The following is a 27,234-nucleotide window of genomic DNA, read 5'->3' as shown; positions in this document are numbered from 1 at the left end:
CTTAAGGGAATAAGTTAATGTCTCAGAATGCCCTTTAACGGTATTTGGCTTTGTTTATTAAATATTTATTTTGCAAGATAAATGTGGATAAGGAGTTCCTGTCGGGATTCCTTCTGGGAGGAGAGAGTCTCAGAGTCTCCGTATGAAATGTCTCAGTATAAAGAGGGTACAGAGATCCAGGCTGAGTTCTTATCCCAAACAGCATACACCATCCTTTACAACAGTGTAAAAGATAAACAGTTCCATCTTCCTAATTCTCAGAGTTTATCCCCAGCAGCCAAAAATAGTGGATCTTACATGCTCATGGGTGTTGTGTCCTTCTTTGCCTGGGGCCACACACCTTTGTTGTCCCCACCAGTGCTGTGAAATGACTTCTGTCTCCCTCACCCAGAATGACCCCTTACTCTGGCAACTTCAAATATCACAAGGCAGGAGAGAGCCAGGCCATAATATGTGGGTGCAAAATGCACATGGGTGGGAGAAAAAGGAATCTCCAGGTTGAAGTAACACAGCTGCATCACGTGCTCTGCCAACAGGCCTCCACTGCCCCTTCCTCCTGTACACACACATTGTCTCTGAGAGAAAGCTGTGCTTCTCTCGGGGCCGTGACTGATGTTGTGCTTGGGGTCTTCTGGGCATCCAAATGCCAGCCAACCCCATATTGAGTTTTCCTGGACTAGCTGGTCTGGCCTTCTCCTCTCTGCCCATGCACGGAGCTGGGATTTGATCTGGGGCCTTGTGATCAGAGCCCACTGCAGAGGATCCCGCCCACGGTGTCCTCCCGTTGGGAGGGTGACTGCCGGCGTCTCTGGCTGGCAGCAGCTGGAAGGGAGGAAGAGCCACCTCCTCCTGACGTGCCTGGGAGCGGGGCTGCGAGGGAGCGCTGTGGATTCAGCCTCCAGCCACCTGATGTATGGGAACGGGCAGATCATTACCCGGAGAGCTCTGTAATTTTGCTTCGCAAACGCTTGCCCACTGGCGCAGAGCCTGAGGAGGAGAAGGGGGAGAGGGAGGCTGCTCACAGCTCTGCGTGCCAAAAAGGCACTTTGCCGTGCATGAGGCCACCAGTGCTCCTGCAGCCAGGAGGCCCTGCAGGCTGAGCCCTCTCCGCTGCTCCCCGAGGAGGCTTCTGTAAGAGGGGAGGGAGGAGGGACAAAAGGAGGTAGAGAGGGGAAGAAGAACAAGGGGCTGTTGGAAGGAGAGAAGAAAGTGATGCAGGGCAGGGAAGAGGACATGATGGATGGGGGACGGGGTGCGTGCAGACCATGGGGGTGGGTGGAGAGAGGAGTCCCTGCAAGGGCTGCCAGGAGGAGGGGGAGAGGACGCCATCCCCAGGGCACCCCAAGCAGGCAAGCTGTAGGCACCCTCTGGGGACTGACAGCAAGAGCAAGGAAGAGCTTGCTTGGGACTTTGCTAAATGCACCGAGACTTCCTGGGGAAGCCTGGCTCACATGGGTATATTGCTTGCAGCTACAGCAGCCTGCCGTCCCTCCTGCCTCTCCCACCTCACCACGGCTTTTAAATTTGTGGGCAAATTTCAGCTACATCTCTAACATGGCTACATCTCCATCTGGTATTATATTTTCACAAGCTTCATGAAAACAGGAAAACAGACAGAGAAGCCACATTTCCATGAAGAAACATGCTGAAATGTGACTTCTACCCTTAACCCAGCAGAGAACCCCAACAGGGGAGTGCTGTTATCAATAAGTGTCACAACCAAGTTCCAATTCCAACTCTCTGAAAAGCAGTTTTTCAGCCAGTCGTTGAGCAAAACCATTACGGTTTGAGCGTGGTGGAGCCCCAGATGCTAGTCCCTGCTGATACCTGCTCCCCCTCTGATTCTCTTTGAGCCCATTCCCCGGAGCTATCCCCTCTGAGGTGGTAGCAAGCCGAGGCAGCAAGCCGAGCCCTGCTGAGACAAGTGCAAACCCAGGTGCCCAGCAATCATTTTCTTTGAAGAAGCCTTTGGCTCTCCGTGCCCTGTAACCGCTGAGCCCCCACACCCGTAGGGGTGGGCTGCCCCCTGCGGAGGACGCGAGCTCAGCGCACAGCTCCCCAGGCAGCGGGCGCTCTCCTGCACCGTCTCGCCTTGAACCAAGAATCTGCTGCAGCTCTGCAGATTTGTGACCCAAGAAGTTGTGTGTGGCCGGGGTGCTGCACCCCAGAGCGGGAAGAGAGGGGCTCTGCTGCTTCCCACATTCCCCAGTTAATCTGTTCTCCCCTGCTGGGGCCATGCCCAACCAGGGGAGACATTTTCAGTACAGAAGGGAAATAAAGCTCGATCGCTTACACCTGCACCCAGCTCCTACCTCCCTAGGGAGACAGGAAATCCTGTTCTGCTAAAAACACCTCTAGATATTCCTACTACATTCAGGTAGCTCCAAAAAGGGCAATACATTGTGCCTTTCAAATGCCATTCCCCAGCCTTGCCTTAAGGGCTCTGGCAAAAGCAAGCACCATGTCAATATCAGAAACATAGGGGGGGAAAAAATGTAAGCTGTAAGGAAGCAGATCTTTGGTGCCCATGGCCAGACATCTCCTTAGACCAGAGCACCTGTGCTCTACTTCGCAACTACTCCCAATTTCTAAGAGTATAAGCCACCAGAAAACTAGACCTATTGTGGCTAGCTGATCTATTGTAACAGCAAATATTCATCCCAATTCTGCTGGCACTATTATATGCTCCAGTAGGACTCGTGCCTTACAGCTTATTTACTGGGCTTAAAGTTAATTTAAGAAGCAACAGGATAACATTTTTGGTTGTAATTTGATGACATTTTGATGAGTCACACCATTTTATTTCAAATTTGCATCAGCCTTTATTTTTCCAATTATTTCTAAAAGTGTGCTATGAGTTTTTCAAGCATCTAATTAGTGAGTCTTTGCCCTGAAAAGCTCCAGTCTGAGCCCCTTGATCCTACACATGTACCTGGAGTTTGGCATCAGCATCATGGCACCAGGTAAGAAAATGGACAAGGGATAGTCAGGAATGGGACAAAACCCAGGACAAGTAAGAGAGTATTCTACACGTTGGTTGTTATGATTTTTTTCTTCCCTTTCTTCTGAATTTTCCATTCAGATCTCACCCACTCTCAACGTGGTACAGTGACAGGTGAGTTTTTCCTTGGCAGAGCTGAGAAACTAAAAATCTTAACTTTAAAATGAGAGAGCCCCTTCAGTCATGCTAATGTTACCTAGCGAGGGTGATGTTGGAATACAGCTGGGAATTAATGGCACAGAACTAAAAGTCTTCCCCAAACCACAAAAAAAAAATGCATTGCTGTTGAATTGCTTCATTTCTTTTCTAAGTACGTGAGGCAGAGCTCTCATTGATAAGATCTGAAGAGAAAGAAGAAAAAAAAAGTTTAGACTTTGTATATTTAGCAATTTCTGCTTTGTGGCACATTTGCTTGCTAAAAATACCCAACTGCACTTATTGGGGGGTGGAGGGAAATCAGTCCTTCAGCTTTTTTCCATCTGTGGGACCCTTTTTTCAAGCACCACCCCTACACGGCACGTTAGGCAGCCCAATACCTGCAGCAGCTGGCCAGAGCCTCCTCAGCCTGAGGATGTTTGGTGTCCACAACCAGCCCCACCTGGTGGCTGCATCTCTGAAGAAAGCTGCTGCTGCGGGATGGTGCTGCCCACATGCATCAGGGCATGCATCCTTGCTCATTTTTGGACCTGGACCTAGGGACAAGATTGCTAGGGTCAGTTTGTAGGTTCAGCTGCCTTTGTGTGTGACTGATCAGGTCACCAGGGCTTCCTGGGACTCATCCTTCCCTTCAGTATAAATAATGTTATTAGTAAGTAACTACCTCCAAGCATGAAGCTTATACCGATTTTATCAGTGCACATGCTGCTGCTGAGAGGTTATTGGTTTAGAGCGCTGAGCCGTACCCTTTCAACGGGACAGGAACCTGAACCTAAGGCAGAAATTACTCTCATGAAGAAGCATAACAGCCAATAAGGATTTGCAAGTGTTACTCTGATCTAGTTCCCTTTTCCTATACAGGAACAAGGCTTGGGAGGTAGCAGGTGCTGTGTCTCGACTCTAGTGAAGCTTTTGACATTTTGACATCTGACTCACGATACTCAAGAAAAGATTGTCTAGATGAACCTAGTGGGTTCATAATAACATTTGGCTAGAAAACCATTTCTTGAAAATAGTTACCATTATTTCAGTGCCAGATGAAAGATGTATTGAGTGGATTCTACAGTTGTTAGCTGGTGGGTCCAGCACTAGGCAGTGTTTCCATTAATGACTTGGATAACAGAATAAAGAGTATACTTGTTAAATCTGCAGATGACATCAAGCCGGGAGGGATTAAACATGCTGGAGGACAGAAATAGAATACAAAACAATCACAGAAAATTGGACAAATGATCTGAGAACACAAGATGAAATTCAACCAGGACATCCTCGTGTAATTAGACTTAAGCAGGAACAATCAACTTCAAAAACACAGCAGAAGGATCGGGCGGCTAGATGGCAATTTTGCAAAAAGGGGTTTGGAAGTTACTGTACGTCACAAGCTGAAAAGGAGACAAAAAAGCATCTCACATCGACAGGATGGCAAGTATCGGATTGGGATGCTAAGAAGGTTAGTCTGACAGACCTGTGATGTGGGTTTTTCCAGGGAGGATTATGTCCAGTGCTGGGTGTCTGACTCTGAGACAGAGGCCAGCTGGAGAGAGGCCAGGAGAGGAGAAGGGGGATGGTCACAAGTTTAGGAACCCTGGCCAACAAGAGCTACGGAACAGAGAGAGGATGTTTAGATAAAGAAGAGATGTCTGGGGGAGGACACGCTGACAGTTTTCAAATATCTGAAAAGCTTCTGCAAGGAAAAGAATAATCTGTTTTCCATGCCCATGGTGAGTAAGAGAGGCAATAAGTTAAACTTCAGCGTGGAAGATTTGGGTTAATCTGTTTAGAATAGGGAGGCACTGGAATAGATGCTCAGAACTTGGTCAAACATTTTCAAGGGCAAAGGAGGTGCAGCTGAACATGCCTGGGGGAAGGAGATGGACTAGATGATCTCTCAAAGCCCCTTCCAATCCTGTTTCCTATAGCTTTTTTGATCAGTAGTAGCAAGTTTAAGCAGAAGCTGTTCACAGACCTCTGCATTCCCCCTGCCTTGTATCAGATATTTTTCACAATGAAAAGGGTGAGTTTTGAAGTTCTTACAGAGCAGCAAAACACACACCAGCTACGCAGCTTCAGCAAATCTATGGGCTGTAATCATAGCAGTTTCTAAATATACCGTACACACATTTAGGTGCTCTCAACTCTATGTCGAACAGCGCTTGGGACATTAATCTTTCAGGAGGAGGAACACAGGCCTCTCCTAACAAGCCTGCATAACCAGACCACAGGACTGACTGCGGCTAGCAGAAGTAGGACAGACAAGCACATATCCCTTGCTTCTTAAGTGACCATAAAACATCTGGTGTTGCAGTGATCAGGAGAGCATGAAACACGTGCTTCCACTCTATAGATGTGTCCTCCCATGGCTGTGCTCCCTGTTCAGCCTGTCAGTGATGAAAACAATTAATGCCATTTCTTAGATGAACCATAAAGTCCCAGGCCAGCACCTAGCGAAGTCCAGGAGCAATGTATTTTCATGCTAAAGAGCTTCTGAGAGATGCTGGGCCAGTTATCCCAGCTCCTTCTGTGAGGCCGTGGCTGCTGCAGCGTTCTCCTCCGTGGGAAAAGGCTTTGTCTCCCAAGCAAGGGGCTAATCCTGCAGCACGCAGGGTGTCCTTTGCTCCTGGGGATCAAGGGGAAACAAAGGGGAAACAGCCCTTAGGGGCTGCCCAAGAAGGGCACAGAGCCATTTCCTTACGGCACAGAGCGAGGTCCCACTGCACCTTGTCTGGGGAGATGGGGTCACCGCAGCATGTTTGTGTGGTGGTGCTTCAGGGACGGGCAGGACTAAGCTTTTCTTACCATCACAGGCACCCGTGAGGCCGAGGCCTTTCTCTGCGGCTGGCCATCCTTCCTCTCCCATCTCTCGCCCACGGCATCTCTGAGTGATGCTCCCAGCGCTGGCTGTGCCCCTGCTGCTTGAGTTAATTACAGTAATTATACCTGCGCTCCTCAGCTCCAGCTCCCTTTTGTTGTCACTTCCCTGCCCGTTCATTTGCAAATCTAATCACTCAGTGGATTTTTTAAAAAGAAAAAGGGTAGGGAGGGCAAAGATACAAATGAAAAAAGAAACTACAATTCCTGTAGCAACAACGGGAATTGAGGAGCCATTGAACAGCACCTGGTGTTTTATTTAGTGCTCCTGGGAGGACTGCACGCTGCTCTGACAAGAAGGCCTTTGCTGGGCTCCAGGCACTAGACCAGAGTGGGGAAAAAAGAAAGAATTGCATCAGCCTTCCCCCCTCCTACCAAATTGCCTCCATCAGGGTTCAGAGCAGAGCTGAGGATCCTGCCCGGTGCCCCAGCGTACGCTTGCAGAGGGCAGGAGAGCTTTCTCAGGCTACCCTGATCCTCCAGCAACTGATCTTCTCAGCGCCTGGCCCTACGCATTTCTCAAGCAGGTTTTCTGGGGTCAAGGGGTGCTGCAGTATCAGCTGTGGAAGCAGAAGCCTGCTTTCATGCCTGAGAGCAGAGGCTTTCCAGCAGCGACCCTGAACGAGGAGAGCTGAAAGGGAGTGTGCGGTTCAGGTCACCCGCCTGGTAAGGACAGATCTGAGGTCAAGCCTTTGAACAAAGCGGGAAAAAGCGTAACCAGGAAAAAGAAAAAAAAGGAGGGGGACAGAAACAGCCTCCTGTTTTCAGGTTTGTGCCTCCCTGCGTGCTGTGCCATACCGCTGCCACAGGGCAGCGAGGTAGAGCAATAGGTTTTGTATACCCAGTACTGTGTACACAAGGCATACCAGTTTCAAGGAGAAAAGTACAAAATAGAGTTATTTTCGTCTTTTAGGGTCAACAGACAGAGACAGTGAAAGAGAGCAAGGGGCAAAGAGACTCCCTGGTTCTTTTGCACTGAGCACAGCAGCTTAATTAGAGTGAACTGAAGCACGTTCACCCCAGCCCTTACACCAGCCTGTCGGTGTAGCCACGCAGTCCTGAGCTTGTTCACGTTGTCGTCCTGGACGCCAGAACTGCCCGCAGTGCAATGCTCTGCTACTCAGCCCCAGGGCTGATCTCTCTCATTGCCTGTGCTGGAAAGGGAGCCCGGATAGCTGCAGAAGTCCAGAAGCTTGAGCAGGTGAGAATTCAGCTAATTGCCCTGATTGCTGAGCAAGTTGAAGTGTTAGAAGATACTTTGGCTATAAGGCTGAAAGTAGGTGAAGTTTCTCATGATCAGAGTAGACGTTTTTTAATCATCATATGCTTTGTACACAAAATGTTTATTGTTCTGCATATCTGCCTAGGCAAAAAAGCACTTCTAGAGAATGGACAGGAGCAGAAGGTAGACAGAACTTCTGAACATCACGGGCAGAGAGGCAGACAAGGAAACAAGTTGGAAGTGTAAAGTATTCCTATTCTGAGGTAATATCAAAGTGGACTTTTTTTTGTGAAGTGAATACAACACATTCATTTTAATATAGCAACAACAACAAAGTAATGCCTTGTTTTCAGGCAAGAAATACGAAGCAAGAGCCCTGCATGGACCTGAGCAACCTGTAACTGCAGCTCAGCAAAGCAGAGTTTCCAAGTCCTGGAGATGACGTGCTCAGAAGGGTTTTCGATCTCGCAGGAGGCTGATTGCTGGGGGAGGAGAGAAAGGACCTGCAATTTGGTTGATTAAAATAGTGGTCCCAGTATGGTCTGTTCTTCACAGTTGCCAGGAGACTAGAAGGCCGGGATGAACTGCTCAACCTTTTTGTAACAAAAATAGGTGTTTACTTCCACACCGTATGCATCTTGGCCCTCCCCAAGGTTGTGCATTCTCAGTTAGCCCTCCAGAAAAAAAAAAAATTCCCACCCCAAATTTGCTACCATAGACTTGTGATAAGGTGGGTTTACCAGTTTCAATAATACACCAGTTCTTTCCTGCCCCATGTTCCCGACCCAGTGCCCAGCTCCAGGCTCTAGGCTGATCACGCATTAATCCTAACTTTCCTTCCTGGTCTGGAGCCTAGATAAGCAGATCAGCTCCAGTTACTCACCCCATGGGACATACATCCGAGGCAGAGGCTGGCTGCGTGGCTCAGCTGATGGCTGAGGACACCGAGATGAGCAGCCACTCAGAGGGTATTAATTGGGCACGCGCTACCTGCAGGTGACTTGTGCTGGAAATGGTCACACTAACAGTCAGGAAACAGGATTTTAATGTAGCGAACAATCCAGGCTATCTTACCAACTTACTACTACATTTTCTGCCTCCCTTTTCCCAGCTGATACAGAAGTAGAAGGAAACATTGAGTATAGTGGTGGGAGATGGGTATCATCTAAAGCACAACCTCAGTCTTCAAGTCGCTTTTGGGGACCATCCTCAAGTACACCAGAAAGAAAAAAGAAAAAAAAAAAAAGACTGCAGTAGAGCTGTTCCAAAGTTAAAAGCCTGAAGATCTCTGTGCTTCTGAAGTGTCTCTGCAGCCTGATTTGGGCCATTTGCTCCAAGAAAAGTCTCATCTTTCCTAAAGCCAAGTGCATTAATGAAACTGAGCCAATGCGCCTTTCCTATGGCTTTCTCTTGTCAATCTGCTGCTATAAAAGCTGTTTGCCAAGCAATGCTCCTGCCTCCCTAATGCCTTAGTGCCAGCATCTCGAGCAGGAGGCAAGAGGCTGCAATAGATGGATGGACAGCAGGCATGACACAGATTTGGAAAGGAAGGACAGAGACCACAGCGAAGGCAGAAGATCACAAAAATAGCAGTAAAATTAGCTCAAAGCTGAAGTCTCTGCCACAGATGCTGTAGCGTGTATGTGGGGGAAGGGAGTTCGAACGCCAAGAGACAGAGAATCCTTGCTCCCGTTAACACAGCGGCAATACACCAGGCAATAGCTGGAAAGAGCCACTGAAACCTCCCTGTGTAGCTGTGTTGTAACACAGCACGTAATTACTCATCACGCTCCTTTCCACAGCCTGCACAGGCTGCCTGCTAGAAGAGCTGTGCTGCACAGCCATCGCAGCACGGCGCGGCCACATGACTTCTTGGGTGCCCTCCAGACCAGGGAGAAGGGAATTCGGGAGCACCTGCAAGTTGCCTGGTAGATCCTATAATGCAGAGAAGGCTTCCGTAGTCTCTGCACCAAGTTCTCTACCTCCTCATCCCCAGGTGGAGAAATGGCATCGTTCACAGGAAAATATAGAATAAGGGCAAGTGGCACAAGTGTCACCAGGAAGACTGCTTTGGTTCTTTGTCTTCAGGCACTTCACCAGGCCTGGACTGGACACCAGCCCTGTTAATGCCCCTTCTCAGCTCCAACACACTCACCCAGTACTGCAAATGAGTGTTCCTAACAAAGCCAGCCATATCCAGGGACTCTGGAAAGGGTCACTTGGGAGCACAAGAGCAGGGACACTTTAGTGGAGGATACAAAATTACTGTTATTAGCACTAGAAAGAGAGCCTCGAGTTTCCCACTAACATTTTAAGAGAAGCATTTCTGTTTCAAACCACCTTGACTGGATGTCAAGGACACATTACAAAGGCAGGTCAATCCAGGTGTGAAGCAATGTAGCATAGAGATAGCAGTTGGAAGACTGTCAGAAGCAAAAAATACTTAGAACATGCCCAAGAACCTTAAATCCAGCAAGCTCACTGTGGGACTGCTAAATGAATTGTTTCCTGCAACCTCAAACGCTAATTACTTGTTCATTTTAGTTTTTGTACTTAACATTCTTCTGTCCAAGTTAATTTAATTTAATGCCCCGACACAAACAGACTGCAAGTGCCTTTTTCCTTGAAAGCATTTGCTGCTAGCTGGTACCTAGACACCACATCACAACAGCATTATTTTAACTCCGAGTGGTTTTTGTCTTACGTATTGTGGACTGGGAAGAAAGACAGAAAAATAATAGAGATTGTGCCTTCAATCCTTTCCATCCATAGCTATAACTATCCATCCTTCAACAAAGGCTACTTGGAGGGTTATACAGCCCAGAAGATGCACCACTATATGTTAACTGCATCCAGCAGATGCTTCTCAGACTCATTTCCTGACTCTGCAGTATGGGAGATGCAGCAATAGAGCCCAAGGGTGCTTTTCTAGCTCATCCTCAATAGTTCCTTTCTGTTTGCAAACTCTTCTTGGATAGCAGTCTCCTAACCTTTGTGTATCTGTCTTGGATATGGTCCCTCTGACACAGTTTATTCCTCAAGCTTCTAGTGAGCCCTTGCAGCCAAGAGAAACATCTGCCCCATGCATTGCAGCATCTCCAGCCCAGTGGCCACACAGCATCAGGCACAGAGGAGCCCAGGGGATGAAGCACACAACAAGGGTTTTCGGCAGAACCTGTAAAAGCCAAGACTGCTGTGATGGGTCTGCACAAGCAAAAGCTATTATTTAGCTTCTTGATAGCAAAGCAGGTAGCGAATTTACAGAATGACATCTTCTTCCCAAAGCAGCCTTGCCACAAATTTCTGTCACTTCACGAAGGCGCTCTGCTTCCACCTTGATGACGACCTTTGCCACTGATGGGAGGAAAGGAGGACATTTGTCTCAGCAAATAGATGGCTTTGCAGATCCAAAGGCATCCGTGAGGTTATTCAGCAGCTGACATGGGAGGCTTAACAAGAGCATGGGTTATCTCAGCAATAAATACAGCCTGCCACAAGGCTCCATATTAAGAGAAGCCTCTCAGGGTCAGTGGGCTCAGGAGCGTTGTGTCAGTCAGTAAGACCTAGCATTAGACTCAGCACAAATGCCAATTCCTGCTTATTACAACATGGTTTATGTTTTGAGTCTCCCAGAGACTTTTCTACTGCACGCTGCTCCTCACATGGCCAAACCCCTTCAGAGTCCTGGGAGAGCGAAGGAGAGGTGCTGGCGGGCCAGCAGGCAGCAGTGCTTTGGGTCTGAGCAGTGGCTGGTGCACAGAGCCAAACCTCCCCTCAGTGATGTGGCATGAGGAAGAGAACGGGGAGGTGGAGATCACTGCAGAACATGGCACCCCCCAAACGCCAAAACACTGCTCACGTTTCCTCTCAGCTGCCATCACACACCGTGCCAAGCCACAACCCACGCCCAAGGCACGACGAAGCTCCCGTCACGTACCGATTATCAGACCTGCAAGCCCAAGGCGAGATACGCTATCATACACTCAAAAGCCGCCACCACCTCCAGGAGCAGGGCTTTCCCTGGCCACCCTTCCCTCGACTTTTTGCCAAACAGAGAAGCAAAGAAACAATTGCCTTCCTCTGGGCCACCAGGCAAAACAACCTCCTCCTTGGGGCAGCCCCACTGCTCCTGGCTCTGCCCCCTAACCCCTTTGTCCCTCCTGTCTCCACACCACCCACGTCATACCAAAGGAGCTCCTGAAGCCCTCAGCAGGCACACTCCTTACCTCCAGCAAGAGAAAAAGCAGCCATAACCCAGAGCTGCAACCTTGTTACAGTTCATAACGAGCTAACGGGAAAACATTTCTGCCTGATTACAATCCTTAACGAGCTCCTGGCTATCAGGAGCTGGCCTTGTGTTTGTCCCCCCTGTAGTGGTGGGGCAGCTTCTGGCATGCCTTCTGAATCTCCTCCTCCCCACCTCGCAGGAAGAGGCACACGCACTCCTCGCAAACCTGTACCACACCCGGACAGCAGCAAGAGAGAAATACTGCTGGTATTAATGTACCAGCCCTTGCTGTAAATCAGGGGTTAAGCTCTTTCCTGCTTGGGAAAGAAACTTTAGTCACCAGCAACATCACCAACGACACCACCGAGTCACGCTGCACCCCAGAGAGTGCTGGGGTTTGGGGTTTTAAGATCTCTCAACAGGTGCTTAAAAACAGGACACTGTTCTTCTGTTATATCCTACCTATTAAAAAAACACCCCCTCAAGCAATGGATACCGTTAGGCATCTCACCAGCAGAGGAAAACTGCTCAAAACATATTTACAACAATGCATACAAGGTAAGCATGGGCTGCATTCCTCCCAAGGCAGAAACGCAGGTCAGGCACTGCCACCCTTCTCCCAGAGGTCCTCCCTGCTGGTAGCCTCAGGAGAAGCCCAGGATAGCGAACATCCCATCAGGAGGAGGCTCCCTGCAGGGCGGGTGTGTGGCATATCTCCAAGGGCACTCTCTGAATCACTCAAGTGTTTTCTTGTCTTCTTTCAGCCTGGGATGCAGACATCCCCATCAGACCTCGTCCCCTGGCAGCCTCCACGTTCCTTCAGCACTGCGGGTCCTTGCAGGCAGTACTGGTCAATAGGACAAGCCAGCCCCTCTCCACCCCACGACAAAACTCTGAGACTTCACGCCGTGGAAGAGTCATAGAATCATAGAAACATTCAGGTTGGAAAATACCTCTAGGATCACCTAGTCCAACCTTTAACCTCGTACTGACAGGTCCACCACTAAACCATGCCGCTAAGTTCCACACCTACACATTTCTCAAAGACCTCCAGGGATGGTGACTGAAACGTGGAATCCTCCACATTCAGCTCCTGTCCATTTGTCTCCGCCTCAAGGCCCTCCACTTTACCTCTTCCACATTCTTCAGCCAAGAATTCCCTTGCTGCCCTCCTCATTCTTGACACCTTCTCCAAAAGCCCTGACAGCCACCAGCTCCTCTCATCAAGCTATTCCTCCTTCCACAGTGCCAAGCAATGCCTCGTCTCCAGCTTCACAACGGTCCTTTTTACAGCCATAAGTAAAGCAAGGCAAGGTGCAGGAGGTGGCAGGAGAGGTTCTCCAAGCCCAGCTTACTTTATGACACAACCTCATACTGCAGTGTGCTGAGGCAACAGTCACAGGCAGCACCAGTTTGGGTAGAAGGAAACAAACGCTAATTGCTCTGATTAAACATTTAAGATTGAGCATAAGTTATTGTATTCGTAAAGGCCATCTTTTGAGTTTACCTGCACTTTACTGGAGTGACTGAACTGATCTCAGGAACTGAGATGCCTCATGTGGTCTTGGTGACTCAACTCCAGCCCACAGAACCAAGTGCCCAAGACGATCTGGTGATGTGACTGAGCCCAGTGACTCATATGACCAGGAGGGCTTGGACAGGACACGCTGGTGACCACTCTGACTCAGTCTTTGCCACTGCTGTGTCATAAGAAGTGGCTGGGCCCAGATAGACATAGCCAATTCTTAGTCACTGCCTTGCACTGGTCATAAAGATTTCAAAGTGCTCGGTAATCACTGAAAAGCGACACAACTGCATTATATGTAAGTACACGTGTATGTGTTTTTGTGTATTAACATAAGAAATGTAAGCTTTCTTGTTAAAAGTTTAGACCTACTACAAAGAGAAGTATGGAGTAGGAGGAAACTTCTCCAGTTGGCAAGTTTTAAGTTTTTTCCATTTATGAGGCTTTTCCACCTTTCCCTGGACCAGCCAGGATGCACTACTTTCAGTAGCTGGAAAGTAGATGGAGCATTTGGTCTTATCTGGCCATGAGGAGTCCATTTCCATGTTAGAAATGGTGGCTTTTAATTATAAATCATATTAATATTTTAATGACTTTTTACCATTCAGACATCACCACAGCTGTGCAATGACAGATACTCAGGGCATTCTAGCCTGTCCTTCCAGCAAAGGAGAACTAGAAGATTCGTACCTGGGAATATTCTAAACATTTTCTCCATTTACACAACCCTGGAGCAGACATGTTACAGAGACTGCAGGAGCTCTGCTGGAGACCTCAGTCCAGGACAGGTGTGGATTTCCCCTTGAAATATATTAATAAAAGACCAAAGCAGAACAGAGTTGCTTTACAAGGCTCTTCCTCTTTTAAGGCTTCTGTCTAAAAATCCCAGTGCCACATCACATCCTTCCACGGCCAAACATAAGGAAAATAACTTGAAAGACTATGTGTAGTGGGATCATCAACCGGCACATGCCTTAGCAATATAAGCACATCCTGTCTCTTGACACTGGCTGTACATTTTCAACTGAGGCATTAATACTCAGCACTTGTAATGCTTTTAATCCATGGATTGCAAAGCACTTCTGTGGAAAGAGAGATACTGCGTAGGCTGGCAGGAGCCTAGAGATAACCCGTTCAGATTGGGTAATAGTGGCTAATATACTCATTGACCCAGCTGAAGATGTACAGGAAAGTGTCAGCACCCTCTGTCCAACATGCAGCTCGCTTGGTGTGAAGCCCAGAATGGCTTCCCTGGAGTAATGTAGTGTGGAGTTCAAAACCATCTTTATGTGAATACAGTAGTAACACAGCTGCCTTCATAAGTTAAATTCTCCTGCTTCTAAGTATAGTCTCAAGCAGAATGCATTTGAATCTGTAAGGCATAAGATACCTGCCTGAGCACTTCTCATTGCCTTCCCAGTACCGGCAATGGGGAGAGAGGTCTGTGTTCTCCATGGTATAACCATGTGGCTTGGCTTTCTGTGCAGTGACAAAAGGAGGGTGCTGGTGGAGACTGAGTCCCATCCTGCTGTAATACACCAGTCCTGTTCTGACCCTCCTAGCCAAGCAACTTTACTTCTTTGTCTGTGCTTTTACTTTCCCGTTTGCTTCCACTTGCCCTCCAAACCACATTGTTCTCTCTTAGATTTGTCCACCTGATCCCACTCTGACTGCTGTCCACACTCAAAAAGATTAACTCTGCCACTGTCTCTGGGTCCGCTCCTCTGCAGATTACCATCTCCTGTTCAGAGTGGATAATCCATCAACCAAACAGCCGGCTGCCACCCAAGGGTCTGACGCAGTCCTTTGGCACTCAGGCTGGAAGGTGTCTCTGGCTGCAGGGTTGGCAGACCGTGGAGAAGGCAGTGCACTGTGAGCGACACCAGCACGGGCTGCAGCTCGGTGCTCCCGCTGCCACATAACTGTGAGCACATATACGCGTGCTCATACGAGCAGCTCCAACAGCCTCCCAGCAGATGGCTGGAAGAAGAGCTTAGGAATGAATTAGCCGCCAGGAGACATCTTGCCTGCTGGGAGTGGGCTGCACTGGGCAGGCTGCTTGCGGAGTGAATGGAGAGCAGGTCCTGATGATCAGGCCACTGTAACATGACATTTAAGAACTCCAGTTTCCTCTGCTTTTCACTATCTTTTCTTTCCCTTCTTTATTTTATTCCTCCCTTGTTAGTCAGGGTTTTTTTAATCCCATGAAGCTGCCCCGAGAGGAAGGCATGGCTCTCTGACCCTCTGCTCTATCCCTACTGACAGATGTTTGTTCAAATACTTCTCCAATTTTAACCAAGTCCGAGAGAGAAGGCATAGAGATCCCTGAGATAATGAAAGTCCTTTAGCTTTAGTGGCAGTGGGTGGGTGGACAGAGGAGAGAAGGACTCTCACAGAGTCCTCACTGTGGGAGAGGTCGCAGTGTGAGCTAAAACACCAAGCACCAGAACTCCCTCCTGGGAGAAGCCGCATGGATACCCCAGGCCGCAGGAACCATTTCATGGCCCCCATGCTCATGAAGGCACTTGCATTGGCATGGGAAGCAGGGAGCCGGCAGGTGATGGAGGCAGGCATGGCTGTTGTGGCTGGGCCAGCACTGGGTCCCTGCTCCCATGGCCTTTGGGCAGTCAGAGCCCACAGCTATCTGGGACCAGCTGCATTCGTTGCAATGTTTGTTCTCATGTGGTTTCCCTTCCCGGCATTACTGGCTAGCACTGAACCGTGCGTTAAAGTCTGGGACCGCCGTAAGTGTTTAAGAGGCCTATTTATCCCTCAAGAAGGAGAGGGCGTCCTCATTCCTCTTCGCACCTGTCCAAAGGAGACTGCATGCCCCATGCTAACAATGCCAGGCCAGCTCCTTGATGAGGCCACACTGTGCTGCTAATGCTCCTGCTCCCTGTGCGAGACTTCCCACACCCTCTGCAAATAAGCTCGTGCCAGGTCATATCCGTACTACAGCACTGATTTTGCTGGCATGCGAGTGCCAGCCAGTTCCTTCAGAAGCTGCTGAACAATATGGACTAGAATTAATGACGGATGTGACTCTCTCCTGCTCCCCGCAGATCTTCTCTATCTGCTTGGGAGACCCCATTTCCGTTCTGAAGGCAGAAGGCAGCCTATGGAAAGACATTAGCCCTCCTATTCACACTGAAACAACAGCAGTGCCAGTGCACCAAAAATGGAAGGAGTCATATACCTTCTTCTAAAAACAGAAGGGCCAGGATGCTTTCCAAAACTAGAAACAAACTTAAGATCAAGGCTGGTATTTCACGGATTGTTGCCAATTAACTTAATGAATAAAATTCTCCTTTTCATTGGCACCCTGTGCATGCAGGAGAGGAGCTGGATTGTTTTCCTGCCCCAGTTCTGGGTAGTAATTTTTCCTGCATTCACTAGGAGACAGCTGTCTGTTTTCATGCCCGCAGCGTAAGCTGGTGTTGAAGTTGCATTTGTGAAGGAGCCGCTGTGCTCCCTATCCTGGGCGTTATTTCAGGGCAAAAATGCCTGTTAACTGCTTACACTGAAGCGCACACTTGACAAAAACATGAGGAAAGCACGTAAGGATGCACCACACTCCACGTCTCTCATCTGCTGAGGCCATGCCCAGCATGCTGGGTACGCACATGGCTGCCCGGGGCTCGGCGGCGTCTTGGGGCCAGGCAGCAGCCGCTCACCAACCCCTGCCCAGAGCTGCGAAATATAAATGGAGTGAGCTCCCAAACCCCCTAGCAAAGAAAAAGCTTAAAAATATATATATATAACAGGAAAGTTGGGTGCAGTATGTGTTTCATGGCGTATGGCTGACTGGAAACAAAAACAAAATCCCTGAAAACTTAAGAGACAACAAGAACAAAAGGTGGGAGAAAACCACAAAAGTGAGCATGAGGTGGTGAGGAGAGGGGCTCTGTGTATTGATGTTTGAGACGGGCTCTTTAAAAGGGAAGATAATGACACTGAAAATTATTCTGAGCTTTTCAAAGGCATAAATGACCAAACTGCCTCCTGACTCCTGAATTACATTATCCAGAAAGAACTTAATAGCATGTTATTATCGCTTCTCCTCACTGACAGGATTTCGGCACAGAAAAGACAAACAAGAAGCGCATTTGTAATCGCAGCCATGCTCACCTCTGCGCGGCGCCGACGGACGGAGCCACTCGTCCCAGGCGAGCACTGCAGCGGGAGGCCGGGGGAGGCCGTCGGCCCTAATCCAGCACCAAGGCCACGAAGCTGCCTTGGTCGCTGCCAGGGGGACACGCTGCGTGTCCCGGAGGGCAGCCGGCCTGCGGAGCCTGCTGCCATGAGGGTGGGCAGAGGTGGACAGTGAGGCTCAGCGAGCCCACCAGGCCCACCCTGCCTGAGTCACTGGGCCTGGCAGGAACAGGGCTGAAGGACAAACGGCAGGGCACAGGCCCCTGCCAGCGCCTGGCACTGCCCATTCAGCTGTCCGTCCTGTCCTCATCTTTAGTGACTCTTATTCTCTGGGCATGCCACTGGAAAGTCATCTACAATTTACCCAGGGCTTAAACTCTTCTCCCATAAAACTGACTGTTCGGCCTGCCTGCAGTTAGCAGTGGTACAACACTTAGCTGACTGCCCACACCACATAAATCAATCTGCTTTCCTCCCTCTGCTGGTCCAGCTCACACTCATGTGGTTTAGGTGTGTTGCTACACCAAATCAATCCCCAGCCCATGCCACCTCATTGCTCAGGCCTCCATGCTTTCTGTTGCAGAGCTGCTGTTTCAGTGCTGATCTTCTGCAAATGGTGGCTATGTCGGCTGGCTCCCCCTGCTTCACTTCTGCTCAAATTTATCTGTTGGCCCCATGATGGAGAGGAGCAAACGCAGTCCCAGTGCAGACTGGGCACAGCGCAGGCAGCCAGCCCCATGATATATGCATCTTATATTGCCGGCTGTTCCTTTCAGCCTTATCAGCATGATGGATAGTTTAAGCCTGCTGAAGGACAAGACAGTAATAACAATGACCATGATTACTATTTATCATACTTTCTTTAAGAGCAATATTATATCACCAGACTTCATGCATGTCACTTTGTTTATTAGCTACCATTTAGTAATCTCTTCTGTCTTTGGTTTATTAAAGTCAGAGGCACTATTAGGCAGTCAGCTGAGAGGACAGCAGGTTCCTGTGGCCAGGCACCACAGGCGACAGCCCCCAGGGACAGCCACCCTGGAAAGGCATTTGCTTGCTTGCTTATATCCACTCTGAGCCTGCGACTGCAGGGCTGCAAACTGCCGGCAGCTGACCTGGTGCATGCAGACACGTCCTGCGAGGTTAGACCTAATTCTTGTTCCCTTCTTTGCAGTGTTCTGGTTATAGCAAGGGGGGCTTTGAGAGCATTATTTATGCTCATATTTATCAGAGTGGAGGAAAGCAGCCTCAGCAAAGAAGAATCTGAATCAAATGAGAATTAATAGAATAAAATAAATTAAAAAAAAAAATCCAAAGCTTCTCCTTACTCCACGTTGCTTGTGCAGGCTCAATGAGCAGTTTTCACCAGAACACCAAAAATCAAAATACATGGGTTACAGCAAGCTGGATCGAGATGGAAGCTGTGCAAAGACCACAGCCAGTGGTCTGACACTGTCACTGATCTGAAGTGCCATGGAGGACTGAAAACAGAGGGAAGCTCTCCAGGTCACACAAGCCAACCCAGAAAGGCTGTTCCCCTTTGAAAACGTCACCTTGAGCTGCACTCAGGCTCCTGCAGGAGGCTGGTGCTGCCGAGTGTGTCACAGGTTCAGTGGAAGCAGCACAGATAAGTGCACAATCATCTCCTGCCTGAGCTGCAGCTTGCAGGGCTCCTTCAAGCTTAGCCGAGGGCAAACACACTGCAGCGATCCCTGAAGATGACAGAGCCTTGGATCACTACCCCTCGGAGAACTGGCTGCAGCCTCCCAAGGATCCAAGGCCAGGCAGGGAAGGCCTCTCGGCTGGGTGCAGCTCCTGACAGAACAAGACCAAATGCCCTCAGCCAGAGAAATACCTAATGCTTTCTCCATAGGCCCCAATTCCCATTACACAAAGGTCACTTCACAGCTCTCTAGGTCGCTCAAGCAGCCTTCATCTGTATGCAAGCAGAATTTACTCCTGGTTTAAAGCCTGAGGCGGCCCTGATGTGAACGAAAGGGCCCACAGCAGGATCCCAGAGAGCTGCACGCAGCCCCTGCACATGAAAGCACCACAACACGTGGGTTTTACCCAGGAAGGAACTGAGAAGTTCCTGGCTGATTCAAGGTGCAAGGTGGGCTACCCAGCCTGGCTTTTGGCCAGGACACCCAAGCTCACAGCCCCGGTCTGCAAGTGAAATAGCTGGCAAGGATTGGCCTGAGCATCGCTTCAGAGCAAAGATAAACCCTGTGTGGGGAAGTTCTTCCCTGTGTCCAATCTAACTGCCCAAGCCATAACTTGTGGCCATCAGCCCTTGTTTGGCTCTATTGTCTCTCTAACTCCCCACCAGAGTCGCTGGCCGTTATCAGATCATCCCTTCGCTGCTTCTTTGCCAGCCTAAACAAGCCCATCTCCCTTGCAGGCTATGGGTGGTAGGTCCTCGCCATGCCACTAGCCCTCCATCAGATGCAGCCCAGTTTATCAGCATCCCTCTCGACCTGAGAGACCCAAAAGAAGGTGCTGGTTCAGGTAAGGACTCACCAGCACCAAGCAGAGGAGGACAAGCAGCCTCACCAGCCACACTCCTGATGTAGCCCTGGATGTGGTTTCCATCAGCCCCAGTGAGAGCACACTGTGAGCTCGTGTTTGTGTGGGGTCCACCACAACCCTTCCTTGCTCCTTTTCGGCAGGGCCATGACTTTGCTGGTAGGTTTTCTTCTCAGCAGAAAGGTCCTAGTGACACTTCCCAGAGTAAGAAGTCAGGAGGCTTTGTTGTCACCCCTACGACACTTGGGAAGGATGATTTTTCTCAGGAGGGTAATTTATGAATTACTAATGCCACTATCCCACTGTCCAGCTCTTTTACAGTCCTGGGCAGATTTTGAGCAACTCCTGGAGCACCGAGGATGACCCCAGCCCTCAGGCACCTTGGTGGGGATGACAGAGGGCCAGCCCCATGCCAGCAGGAGCCAGGCAGACAAGAAGGCTGCCCTGCCGTGCCAGGCCAGCTCAGCCCCGCACCACGGGGAGCCGAGGCGGGCCCAGCATCCCTTCCCAACCGGGGGCTTCGCGTGTGCCAGCCCGTCATCCCCAGCAAGAGACAGCTGCTGGCTGACCAGCTGGAACAAAAAGCTTAGAAAAGCCCATGAGTCCCATCTGGGGGAGGGAGAGAAACAGCCACATGAAAGCTCCACGGAGACGGAGCCAAAAAAAGGCTCTGAGATGCCTGCAAAGGGCTGTGCCTCACTCAGCATCACGCCGCGCCGCAGTGGCACACGTGGGGCTGTGGGAGTGAGGGGGAACCCTTCAGCGCGCCTGCCAGTGTCTGGGTAACCTGCAAAACAAAAGGCAGACAGGGTAATCCAGAAGCTTTTTAAAGATCACAAATGAGTTTACAGTCATGCTGTTTTTTGGTATTTACTAACAAAATAGGGAGTGGGGAGCACTTCTGTACTTCTGTTCTTTCCTTTCCTCAACCCTCCTCCCCTCCCAGCCCCAAACCCCCAACCCGTGCTAGGAAAATAAACTGCTGGGAGCACGTAGCATCACGGGGATCCTCACGCTGCCCTTCTAAGAGCTGCCTGCTGCCTGACAGGACTTTCACCACTGCTATTAACAGCCTGGCCACTGCCCTACCATGGCAAAACAGCCGAGGCTGGTTCCTCCTGCAGGAGGCAGGGGCAGGATGGGCATTGCCCCATCCGTCTGGCAGTGCCCAAGGACTGGCGATCAGGAGCAGAAAGCCTTTGGGCCTGGCAGGCTGACTGCACGTAGCACAGCCCGAGGCAGTGAGCGTGGAGCAGCTGTGGCGGCTCGCATCACACATGGCAGGGCGAGGACATGGAGAGAAGAGTGGCAGGGGGCAAGAGCTCTGCCTAGAGATGCATTAGGAAGCAGCCCCAGTGACCCCAGGGGAGTCGCTTGGAAGGGGAATGACTTTGGTGCTGGCCAGGCTGCATGCTGGTTTATTTGCTACGGGATGCAAGCAGTGATTCATTTGGAAAGCCCGTGCACTGCGACTGCACTGGGTTCACATGTCCCTGTGAGATGGCAGAGAGCACCCTGCAGCCTTGATCTGCAAATCTGTATGCCATCTACCTGTCATCATTAAAGTTCGTTGGATGTGTTAGGTAAAGGCTGTGCTGGCTAGCCTGGACTAATGCTCTCTCGAGCTTTTTCTTCAGCTGGGTATGAAAAAAGCCTGTTCACTTCCTACCCTAAACTCCTGCACAGTTTTACATGGTAACACCATTTACCCTGACTACCCCCTTTCCACCTCCAGCCAACCCAATGATGCATGTTTAAACACCACCTGAAATGGCTGCTGCTGCCTCAGCACTTCAGAGCACACCGAGAGCATTAGGAAGGGAGACATTACCAGGCTACATCGTAGAATTTCACATCATGGGAGCTGAAAGTTGCCCATCAGTTTGGCGTCTCTCAGCTCAACCACACCCCTCGTCAGTCCTGAGAAGGAGTTTGTGGGTTCAGGAGTCTGCTTCAAGACACATGTTTAGAGCCTGCACCAAGCAGGGAGCACTCTGAAGTTTCAGTTCATTCACAGCCGAACCCAGCCAGAGAGCAGCCCCCATGCCGCCTGCGAGCAGAGCAGCAGAGCCTGCTTCTGCTGGTGGTGAGAACACCAATAAATTCAGGCTGCAAGGAAAGGCCAAGTGCACAGAGCTGATCCAGGTTACCCGTGTTTGACAACCACAATTGGGATGAGGAGGTGTCTTTTCAAAACCCTTTTAACACATTCACCTTTGTGAGCTTTCAGCGAAAAGACAAGGCAGGAATGTTAAAGGGTCAAACGCGGGGTGTTTGCTTGTTCTTTCCTCAGGCAAACCCTCATTGATTGACTGTGGGAATGGTGAGAGCTGAGCGAAACTGACTGAGGAGCCCCACTGCTAATACTGCAGCACGCAGCCTCCCGGCAGAGAATAATGTCAATAGACAAAGCCCTTTCAAATACACCCTGCTCTCTGACTGCTCCCAAAAATGAGTTTGAGGAGCTGCTGGTTCCTATCCACTTTTAGAGCTTGCACCCTCAAAGCGGCATCGTTAGCAGTTGCATGGCTGGTGGAATGTGTGGTGAGGTGAAAAACTGGGCTTGGCTGAGAGCAGGCTGTGGGCTCAGCAGTCGGTGCAAACGTCCGCTGTGGGGAGCCTCTCCACGCCATGGGATCCTCTGGAAATGAGGGACATGACCAGGATCCCGCTAAGGGATGAGCTTTCCTGCAGATGTTTGAGAGGCCCGACCAGTGCTCTGGTCACTATACCCAGATGTGGGTAAGCAAAGATATTTGCGGGGGCAGCTACAAGAAGGGGCTGCGCAGTGGGTCACCATCACTCGAGGGTCTCCCAGACTTCACTGAGTGCACCTGAGCAATTTTTCAAGCAGAGCTCTACCTCCGAAGAGAAGAAGACAGGCCCACCCGCAGCAGTCAGCCTACCAGCTGTAATTACCCAAGAGAGGCACTGATTCAGCAGGACTGCTCACATAAGCAAAGATTACTCACATACAGGCTGCAGGACCACTAACCCTGTGACTCGTGTTGACTCAGGAGTCTCACCATTGTAGTTACCTCCAGTCCATTCCCTGACACCGTTGCACAACCCACAAGGAGGGGGAATCACTGATCTGTCACTGCACAGGCTGGGGACAAGCTTTGCAAGGACATTTGGTCTTATCTAGGTTTCTTTTTTTGCTCTTAGCAAAGATGAGGCAGCACATCACTCCTGCCTCTGTCCCCCTCATGGGAAGGGATCAGAGAGTTAACACCAGGGTCAGGCAATTGACTGCACAGGAGACCAAAACCCCACGTTCAGTAATTCCCCATCGATAACTCCGCCAATCACACACCACTTTTTGACAGTCCCAAGCCAGCTGCCTGTGCAGGGGCATGCAGGCAGTCACTGCTGTAAGCCACACTTCTGAAGTCACTCCCTCCTCATGCAGTCAGGTACCCCTGTTGTGCATTACATCCCTTCCCTCTCCCACAAGGCCAAAAAGAGCCATCGAGGACTGACACACACACTCACCCCCCCACTTCTGCCCCCTGATTCCCTTCACACCCAAGTGGACACACTGCAAGGTGAGGTGTCACACCCGTGCAAACTGGGAAACTGCATGCAAATGGAGACAGCACATGCTCTTCTTGTGGCTTACACTCAGGCACGGCCTGGTGCCTGCGTAACACACCTCTGCTGAGCAAGCTTGTGAGTAGTGAAGGGGTGTTCCCATCCCATCCTTTGTGCCCTGCATGTAAGCCACTTTTCACCAAGACCGTTTATAAAAAAGCTGAAATGATCTCAGCAGTCACCTCCACCTTGCTGCCTGTGGGAATCCTCAAAAGCAGCAGGGATGTCTCCCAGGATCCCAAATACGTCTGGCATAAGAGAGGCCTCTGGGCAAGGCTTCTTAGTAGCCATCCCATAGCTGCAGAGTCAGACCCATCAGACCTGTCACTTGCACCACTGAGCAAGTGGCAGGTTTTCATCTGAGGCAGGAGCAGAGAAATGTCATGGGCACGGACGAGGCGAAATGCTCAACGTGCAACACGGGGATGATGACGTCTCATAGATGTGCTGCAGCGCGCTCCTGCAGCCAGGGAGGAGGCAGGCATGGATCAGCATAGATCTGGGTGGCAAGGAGTGGTATGTCCTCCCAGGAGAACGACACCCCATCCCATCCCAACACATCTGACACAGCACCAGAGGACCCAGCTGTGGAACAAACCTCTTGAGCAGAGGACAGAGCTAGATGGCATTTCATTTGACTTGCAAGGAGTTAACGAGCACTGCCTGGCATCACTCACTCCATGGAGAAACGGGAACAGGACAGAGGTCAGAGGCCACAATGTCACCCTGAGTGTACAGCCAGCATCCCTCCCACAAATGTCTTTGATGCAACACATTTATTTTGCTGTGTGGCAGCGCTGTACAGTACACGTACATTACCGGCAGTTTCAGAGCCCTGAGTCGTCATCCTTCCTGCCTTCCCTGAAACCCAGAAAAGAAGCAGGACCACTGTCCCCTTCCCCCACTTCAACTGCAAAGAAATGGGACTGGGAAAGTCCAGAAACACACAGGCACTTGCAGGGAGAGTCTGCAATAACTAATATAAACCCTATTGGATTTTTTAAGGGATGTACCAGCTTTCTCTGAGGGTCAGACAAATGTTTTGGGGCATTCTAGGCAGGACTGTGATTCTCTTAAATTTTTTAGGATTGTTTAAGAAAGAGCCTAGGAAAAGCTTTTGCTTTCAGGGCAGTTTCACTGGAATCTGTGTGGAATTTCCCCTGTTCAAATGGGGAGAGAAAGTACCATGCCCTTCTTGACACACAGTATTCCACACCTCCCTTTCCTAACCCATAAATCAGCAGAGCCCTGGTACCTACTCCACCTCTTGCTGCCACAGAGAAAGCTAATGCTGTAACATGCAAGGACAGTGCAGCATGTAACAAGGAACAAGACCCAAAAATAGCCCACAGGATAGACAGAACCAGTCAGAAAGGCAAATGTGCCGTGGAGAGCAGAAGTGAGAGAGGGAACAGGCAGGCCTCTCCCACCAGCTCGTGTCAGTATGTGGAATGGTGCATCCAGCTCAGAAGAGCAATGACCCAGTTCCCCAGCCGGGACCCCTTCAGCCACAGGAAGAGTTCATACAAGTTGATCTGCCACAGGCTCAGTCCTTCTGTGAGTGAGATCTGGACCCTCCTGTAAAGTGAGTGACTCTTGCTCCTCTGATACCTAGAACGAGAGAAACAGCCGTGTTAGCTCCGGCAGGACGCAGCCCGACAGGACGGCAGCCTGTCCTGCAGCTCCAGTACAACCAACACTCCCCAGGGGAGGTGACTCCTGCTCCTGGAGAATCACCCCCTGGAGTAGGGGGTTTCTCCAAGTAGATGCTCCTGAGGAGCTGGGGACTCCCTTTCTGGCACAAATCTGGCAGAAGAGACAGCCTGCCCCTGTGTGAGCCCAGTTCCCTTCCCGATGCATGTAGTGAGCCTGGGCCATGGCAAAATCTGCTTCTGTGCTGAAGCTGAAGCTTCACTTCAGCTCACAGGCGCAGGTGCACACCCCTGTAGCCTTTCCTGGTAGTACATTCACAGGAGTCCAACAATCCTGACACACTGATTCCAAGAAAAATAATTCTCCACCTTTCTATAGAAGCAAAGGTTAACTGGGCCTTGTATTTCTCTCATCATTCAGAAAAATAACAGTTATTTCTTCTGCAAGGACGAGGAATCTGAGGTAGGGGAAGTGAATTGACTCATGAGTGGAAATCAGCTGCCTGATTCCTGTTCCTGGGTTTTAAACACTAGCCTGATCTTCACAGTCAGCCCCAACACCTTGCAGATACAGGCAGCAGTGAACTGGCAGATCTTTCCTACCCACAAATACTTTCCAGTGTTGATGCCTGTAATGGGCACCCTGCCCTCTTCTGGATTACAAGGCCAAACCCTAAAACCTTATCCTACAGGCTGCACCTCCATCCCTGTCCCCAGCTGCAGGGTGACACACCTGCCCTGTGGAGAGGCTGATGGGAGCAGGAACAGCACGGAAAGAGGCTAAGGTGTACAAATGAGCAGGGGTCAGACCTCAGCAGATGCTCTAATGAGTGGGAGGGGTCCACTGCTGAGGGTAATAGGTCAAGATCCAAGTCAGGCCTTGTCAGGGCCCTGAGTGGAGGGCCCTAACACAGCTTCATGGCTCTGAGTAGCCTGGGGCCTCCTCCACACTCTCTGCTTATAGGTCCAGGAGCATTATTTAAGCTCAAGTCTGGGCCTTCAGTGCCTGCCCAGTACTGGAGGAGTACTTAGGTACTAGCATATTGACCTCCTGGCTTAACCTCAGCCCTGTCCTGTCCTTACGGACCTGTCTGGCAACCACTAGGCCTGCCCTATAGGTCAGCTTCCTTGTTTGCCCCTGGACCTGCCTTATCCCCGTGATGTTGCATTATGATACGGACTTTTGGTTGAACCTGGCCAGCATCACAGGGTCTGTCCTGCTTGCCTTGCTCAGGACTGGTCCTTGGCCTGCTGGCTCCCAACCCCCAGGGAGCAGCCAGCCCTCCTCATCTGGAGGCTGCTCCATGTCTGGACCCCAGTGCCTGGAGAGGAAACTCACGTGGAAACAGCTCTGATGCAGCAGCGAGACATGTTGAGGAAGGAGCTGGCACTGGCCCGTGTGTGCAGGGCTGACTCAATCCCCCTTAGCAGGTCGTTGGTCTTCAGCAGCAGCAGCATCTGGCGGGGCACGTTGTTGAGGAGCTGGGTGATCTGGGGTAGGTAAGCAGCAGCATTGGACCGGATCTCCACATCCTGCAGTCAGCCAGGTCATGTCAGAAAGAAAGGAGAGAGAAGCTGAGAGTGCACGGGAAACCCCTGTCCACACGCAGCTGAGATTTGGCAGGAAGAGACAGCGTTTTGCCAGACCATGACTCTCGGCCAGGTGCTGAAGAGCTCTTCCTTCTGTTTTGCAGCAGGCAGCTGGCTGTCCCAAGCACTCACTGCATAGGCACAGATCACTCTTACTACATTCCACCTGCCCTTCAGTGAGATAAGGCCCCTTCGCCTTACTGGCAGCATTAACAGCCTCTCAGAAGAACAGGGCGTTTGTTGCTATCTCAGTTCTTGGCCCAGGCAGACCACACCAACGTTTCATTACTGCCCTTGCAGCTTTCTGACTGAGTGTCACCTCAGCAGACCCAATGCTGGCAGTGCTGCAAGTACCACAGGACTGCTTGGGAAGTCGGGCATGCTGCAAGGACAACCAGGCTGCTCCTCACCATGTGCATTTTGCTGTCCCGTGCAACTGATGGCTTCATGATATACTGATGGAGCTCTTTCCAAAGCTTAGCTTAGTCCCCTGTCCTCAACACAGCCCAGTGGAGGTGTGAAAGCATTATGCAGACCTTCATGCTAACCCAAAAGACCACAGAACTGTCATCTGTGTCAGGCTATAGGTCCATCTAGACCCATAACAAGAAATCAAAAAAAAAAGTCCCTGGAACACCTGCAATCTCCAGAAACCAGCAGGACACATGCAAAGGGAAGTAAATGACTTCTTACAGAGAGTAAGGCTCCTTTGTGGGG

General features: G+C 50.3%; 1 protein-coding gene and 1 long non-coding RNA gene across 13 annotated transcripts in view; one reads left to right on the top strand and one right to left on the bottom strand.

The window, feature by feature from the left end:
- Positions 1-23,884, top strand: LOC310900513. Of its 2 annotated transcripts, none has more exons than XR_014585174.1 (3): positions 1-2,963; positions 4,310-6,793; positions 6,939-23,884. It is a non-coding gene; the product is annotated as an uncharacterized lncRNA (long non-coding RNA). The 2 variants fall into 2 exon arrangements; XR_014585175.1 differs by having other exon boundaries at positions 6-2,963; positions 4,310-12,033; positions 12,240-23,884.
- A 152-nt stretch (positions 23,885-24,036) lies between these two features.
- Positions 24,037-27,234, bottom strand: part of ADCK1 (aarF domain containing kinase 1) — an 89,228-nt gene continuing 86,030 nt past the window's right edge. For all 11 annotated transcript variants that reach the window (XM_083838592.1, XM_083838590.1, XM_083838583.1 and 8 more), the window contains 2 exons: positions 26,267-26,460; positions 24,037-24,886 (listed from right to left, as the gene is read on the bottom strand). In XM_083838592.1, the coding sequence (XP_083694718.1) occupies positions 24,715-24,886; positions 26,267-26,460 (366 nt within the window). In that variant the 3' untranslated portion in view covers positions 24,037-24,714. The remainder of the gene's footprint in view (positions 24,887-26,266; positions 26,461-27,234) is intronic.

Source organism: Anser anser, assembly GCF_964211835.1.
Source record: "Anser anser genome assembly, chromosome: 5".
Taxonomy (NCBI): Eukaryota; Metazoa; Chordata; class Aves; order Anseriformes; family Anatidae; genus Anser; species Anser anser.
This window is presented reverse-complemented; position numbering and strand designations above follow the sequence as displayed.